A 6,731-nucleotide genomic window follows, 5' to 3' on the forward strand; every position below is an offset into this window, starting at 1 on the left:
CGCCCAAGATCCTCAACTGAGCCAGGTGGATATGATGAACAATCTGACTGGCATCGAAGCCAACTGTTATAGAACCCGTTAAGGAACCATACACGGTTACTCGAAGAACCCCGAGAACTCCTGAAGGTGCTGCCAGCGAGAGAGATAGAATGAGGCAGAGGGAGCTTCAGGTACGAGTAAATTAAAGCACAGAAGGGCTTCAAGTTTAAGGGCTTGAGACATAAAAGGGTTTCAAGGAATCGAGGCGTAAAAGAACTTCAAGTTCAAGGTCTTGAGGCGTAGAAGAGTCTTTGAGTTCAAGGACTTGAGGATCAGAAGGGCTTTTTGCGCAAGAACTTGAGACGCAAAAGGACCCTAGATACAAAGCCTCTGTTCATCTTTATATTTTCATATTCCATGCTCAGACCCTCTCTGGCCTAAAGGTCAAAGACTTCCTTGGGTAAATTCCTCAATGACCTGGGATAAAACGTCGTTAAGGCCATCCACGAAGGCGCTACGGTAGGGTGTACCTTCTTCAGGTATATTCCATCCATGTTCCTCTGCTTCATCCGCCGTCTCTGATTATATGGAGGGTTTGGAAAGGCAGTCGACCAACAGACACAAGGTAAAGAAAAACGATAAAATGTAGAGCTAACTATGCAATACCAGACCTCAAAATACGTGAGGAAAGTGCAGCCTCCAGATTTATCTAACAAATTAGAAGACAATAACGAGAGGGAGGGAATGGAAGGATAAACGTAGAATTAAATGTTAATTCAGTTATGACATATAGCGAAATTCACTATATATAGAAAATTCAAAAATAAAAGCAGTGGCTCAAAAAAAGGTAAACTCAACCGTAAAATGAATTATCGAATAAAACGCGAACAAGAACAGTTACGTTAAACAGATAACAACCAAGAGATATATAGCTGCCATCCAGCCCGCGAAGGCAGAGGCTAAAATGCAAGCTAAAGTCAAGCATTATTGAGAGATGCCAACACGAAAGAATACAAGCCAAAACTAATATAACATCATCACAGAATTCTGAAGTTTTCATTGCGTTAATTAAAAGCCAAGGTTAGAATAATGAAAAGAATTAGAAATAAAAGCTCACACGATACACTGACGTAAATTATAACTTTAAAACATTTATCAAATAAATGTCATAATCATATTTCACATTTATATACCCCAAAGAGACCATCATTTCCTAGCCACTGAAAGCAGCACAGCCCTCAAGCTAAAGGAGCTCCTGGAAAAGCGTACTGAATATATATATATATATATATATATATATATATATATATATATATATATATATATATATATATATATATATACTGATGTCTTCCTGAGGCCATATTTATGAGAGATACAGGACTCTAAACACCAACCACCTTCTCTTCTGACACGAAAGATACACTCACTTGACATTTCACATTTGAGAATCTATTTCAGAACTTACCTATAAAAGTCCACGAGCAGAGAATATAAAACAAAGGCGCCTCTTTTAGCCTGGCGGTAGTCCAGTGATGATTATGTGCGCAGCTTCTGTAGCTCTCTGCAACCTCGTTTAACACACACACACACACACACACTCACACACACACACACACACACATGGAGGATGTTGAAGCCAACACCTCAGTGAGGTGGGTTGGAGACCCCACCATCTGTCTTTGGTGTGTTCTTACAAGATCTCTCATACATTTTTTTTTCTTTTTATTCTTAATATCTAGACCAGGAGAAGTACGACACTTGAGCACAATGGTACGACCTTTGGTTCTGTTCGCCTGGCCTGACCCACCCCCGTCTGAGGGGCCAGGTTATTAAAAGGCAGGCCAACGTAACCAAGGCTTATATCGCCATGATCAAGGATCGTACCGTCGTCCTTAAGGGTCGTATCGTCCTCCTCAAGGGTCGTACCGTCGTCCTCAAGGGTCGTATCGTCCTCAAGGGTCGTACCATCGTCCTAAAGGGTCATAACGTCGTCCTAAAGGGTTAATGGAACAAATGTTTATGAAATTATTACTATCACTTATCATCCCAAGAACTCCTACTGCTCTAAGGCTGCGCTACACTCAGTGGCAGAGACAGGTAGGATTCCTTTAAAACGAAGGTTCTTTGGCGAAATTATACCCTGTTTCGTCAGATGATGCAGCTTCACCAAGGGTGAATATTCACTGGCGGTGAATCCTCAAGCAGGTGAAATCTGTTAGCACCAACATATAAATATAAATATATATATATATATATATATATATATATATATATATATATATATATATATATATATTTTTTTTTTTTTTTTTTTATACTTTGTCGCTGTCTCCCGCGTTTGCGAGGTAGCGCAAGGAAACAGACGAAAGAAATGGCCCAACCCCCCCATACACATGTATATACATACGTCCACACACGCAAATATACATACCTACACAGCTTTCCATGGTTTACCCCAGACGCTTCACATGCCTTGATTCAATCCACTGACAGCACGTCAGCCCCGGTATACCACATCGCTCCAATTCACTCTGTTCCTTGCCCTCCTTTCACCCTCCTGCATGTTCAGGCCCCGATCACACAAAATCTTATATATATATATATATATATATATATATATATATATATATATATATATATATATATATAGATAGATAGATAGATAGATAGATAGATATAATTCTGAAATAAGGATATTATCATAACAAGTATCTTTATTTACAGAAAAGTGTTGTGTGTTGGAATGGCAAGATAATGTGGGGCAAGAGCAGGAGAGCTTACCATATGGCGATGCCTCCCGCCAGCCAACGTCGACTCATGGCAACCCACAAACTTGCCATATGTGCCATATGTGTTATAGCTACATGTTTAGGTGGGAAGGATGGTAGGAGGGGTATTATCTTCACCATCTGTTCGAAATTACAGCGACAATCACTCGCATTATCTTTCTTTCTTTTCAGCTCCTTAAGCACAAAGGTACGACACCCTGAGCACGACTAAACGACCCTTGAGTACGACGGTACGACCCTTGAGCACGAGGGTACGACCTTTGAGTACGACGGTGCGACCCCTTGAGCACGAGGGTACGACCTCTGAGTACGACGGTACGACCCTTTGAGTACGACGGTACGACCCTTGACCACAACAGCACGACCTTTTGAACGCCAAAGCAAATGGTCGTATCCACTATGAACCACATATAACACTTTTTTTGCTCCGTCACAACACAGATGTGTATTTATATACACACGCACTCATAATATAATGGTGCTTAAAGTGCCACATTACATGATCACACAGACACAGGCACACACGCACCCAACCCACCCACCCACCCACACACACAAACATACACACACACACACACACACACACACACACACACACACACACACACACAACACCCTAAGTGCCCCATGACGAACTGCCTCACTTACCAATTCCATGACCTTAAGACTGCGCCACTTTACCACTTGTACGAGGCAGTGAATACCACACTTACCACTTACACAACCATGCAGATGCGTCTCCCCTAATGACGTGATCAAGGCAAGTAATTAAGGAAATTAGAAGACAATCGCCCGTTAAATTGCTCTTCAGTACAATATACTAATTGACAACATCAGTACCACACTAACGACAATGCCTACCACACTTAACACTCTTATGTCTCCCTAAAGTATCGTCTTGTTAACCTCACTTAACATCCAAATGACTTGTATACAGACACTTATTCGACGACAACAGACACTTCCATTCTCTGTACCACACTGGATGAAGACGCACTCTACGAACCTACCACACTCAACACCCCTTTGACACACTTAACACTAACCACATCTAACACACCTCTACCACACCAAACACTTTACTGCCACACTTCACACTTCTCTACCATACTCGACACTTGTCTCTCATACTTATCACTCACTTTCCTGACACATTAAGAAAGTAGAAAACTCCCTGATAGACCGGAGGATGAGATCATAACTAAGGCATGTGCCACACTCCCTACTTACACACACACACACACACACACACACACACACACACACACACAAACACACACACACACACACTTCAGTACCATGCAGACACACTACCACAATCAAAAGGACCAATCCTCTACCAGACTTAGACAACGCCACTCTACCAAACTCAGTGACGTCCTGCAGTAAGTGCCAAACTGGCACTTACAATTGCCCCAGTTAAGCAGGACCATTGGGAGAGGCGTGGACCGCCCTTGGGCTGCTGGGCCCAGCACTGTCTTACCTTCCTCGAGTAATGGCTGGGCTGTGACCAAGCTGAGCACGAGTGTGAAGGCAAGAAGCATCACCACCACCTTGCTGCCCATGTTGCCCTTGCTCTGCTGCTGCGTTCGAGAGGAGAGGAGAGAGGAGGGAGCGCTCCGCTGTGGTCGGTACGGCCTCGGGAGAGCGAGTGAGAGTGTGGGAGAGGTGTTAGCAGGGTCCTGTATGAGGGACTCTCAGGCTCCGTCAACTCGTACCTCCTGTGACGCCGCGCGCCCCCGCACTCTCATCCACTGCCAGGCGCACGATGTTCCAGTATCTTCATCCTCCTGCTTCCACTCCTCCACTTCCCTCTTTTTCCTGATTTTTTTCCCTTCCAGGTAGTCGAATTCACGCGTCTCTTCTCCCTTTCATCCAGTTCTGGCTACCACTGCCCTGGGTGGAGGGTGTAGCCCTCCATATGTGATTATTCGTTAACGCTGCCGTGCCATCTGTTGAGCATGGATGTACCATGACGTAACAATACAGCCGTCCAACCGTTGGCCTTCAGTAAAATGACGTCATGGCTATGTGACCAATCATCTCCTGGAAACCATCCATCATTCCTACATAGGAACCAAATCTTTTATGCAGAATTCGGTGCCCTTAAATTTAGAGGCACTAGATTGTTGTGTGATATTGGCTGAACGAATACATGCGAATTCATCTGCAATTATCTCCCTTATTCAGCTCGATGGTTCTATTGTGCAGGATCAATTTTCAATTTCTTTTTCTTTTTTCAAAAAAAAAAAAAGGACTGGAGAAGGAGTAGCAGATTTACTGGGTAAAAATAAAACCTTCATCTGCCGATGACTTTCACGAATTTCTATATATAAAAAGAGAATCAATACGATTACGCCACCAAATATTCCAATTACCTATTAATATCCCGACCGTGGCTGACGAAACAAAACAGAGTCGAATTTTGGAATGGTTGACTTCACAACTCATGTCCCTTTGCTATACTGTAAAATCCCTGAATATCTTTTGAGAACCCAAAATTACACCCGAAGGTCTACGGGTACTTTATATATGCACGACCATCTTAAAAAAAAATCATAATCAATTACCGATAAAATGTCTGTTACCTACACTTAAAAATCATGGTCAGTGTTAAGACTCTCCATTTAGATACGGAAAAATAGTCTGGGTTTATTTTATATATACGTGACACTAAAACCATTTTCACAAAAATGTCTTTTAAAAATCCTCAAATTTAAAAAAAAAAAATTACTAAATCTAAACGTGTCCAGTTCTGTTCGAGAAAAAGATATCCACTACACCGCTTGGGCGTCCCATACCTCATACAGAAATCCCAACCGGATTAACTACAGGATTAAGGATTATACAAACAAAAACTCCATTGATCAACATCACCCTGTACTGTACCACCCAACAACGCTGACATAGACGACTGTGAAAAACAAAATTCATTGGAAAATTTCCTCTCCCCCCCAAAAAAAATCGTACCACTTTAAGTCACTTAGAAATATCACACCATGAAATCACCACATACAAACAAATTATCAATAGTATACATGTCTGAAAAATAATAATCCCCACCTGTCAGGCTAAAGGAAAGTCCTGACATCTTAAAAGAAATCCGTTGCAACATCACGGGAATCCTGTATCCAACAAGAGAGGCGTAAACACCAGGTAATGTGGTCACACAGTGGGTATCCCCGACACCGCGCTGAGGAAAACAGAAAAGTCTTCGGGAGTCGAAACCATCATTTCACTTACTAATAATGCCGATATGAAAATCCTTTTTCTTTTTTTTAAATGAAACGATATATAAATAAATATATATATATATATATATATATATATATATATATATATATATATATATATATATATAATATATATATATATATTTCTTTCATACCACTCGCCATTTCCCGCGTTAGCGAGGTAGCGTTAAGAACAGAAGACTGGACCTTTGAGGGAATATCCTCACCTTGCCCCCTTCTCTGTTCCATCTTTTGGAAAATCAAAAAAAAAAAAAAAAGAAAGGGGAGGATTTCCAGCCCCCCACGCTCCCTTCCCTTATAGCCGCCTTCTACGACATGCAGGGAATACGTGGGAAGTATTCTTTCTCCCCCATCCCAAGGGATAATATATATAAATATATATATATATATATATATATATATATATATATATATATATATATATATATATATATATATATATATATATATATATATATATATATAGGAAATAAGGACATCGAAATATAATATATATACTATATAAATATACTATAAATACCATAAGAACCTAAGCATACATTAAAAATCCCTCGTTAAACTGGAAAATCCGGAATTTTAATAAGCAAATTAAAACTGCATCGTAAACAGGGGAATAGGAATGTGGAGATCCATCCTCTCGTTCAAGCAACCACGAGTTTCCTTCGTCGAATTCATGATCTCACTTCAATGTCCCTCGTTGCCTCCT

At 41.0% G+C, this 6,731-nt stretch overlaps 1 protein-coding gene across 3 annotated transcripts in view; it reads right to left on the bottom strand.

Annotated features, from left to right (window-relative positions):
- The window catches only part of LOC139760108 (U8-agatoxin-Ao1a-like), a 121,965-nt gene extending 117,492 nt beyond the window's left edge, over positions 1-4,473 (bottom strand). The window contains exon 1 of one of the 3 annotated variants that reach the window (XM_071682949.1): positions 4,255-4,473. In XM_071682949.1, the coding sequence (XP_071539050.1) occupies positions 4,255-4,336 (82 nt within the window). In that variant the 5' untranslated portion in view covers positions 4,337-4,473. The remainder of the gene's footprint in view (positions 1-4,254) is intronic. The other 2 variants (XM_071682948.1, XM_071682950.1) reach the window with 2 other exon arrangements.
- Between the last annotated feature and the right edge of the window lie 2,258 nt (positions 4,474-6,731).

The sequence above is a fragment of the Panulirus ornatus genome, chromosome 35, assembly GCF_036320965.1.
Source record: "Panulirus ornatus isolate Po-2019 chromosome 35, ASM3632096v1, whole genome shotgun sequence".
Lineage (NCBI taxonomy): Eukaryota > Metazoa > Arthropoda > Malacostraca > Decapoda > Palinuridae > Panulirus > Panulirus ornatus.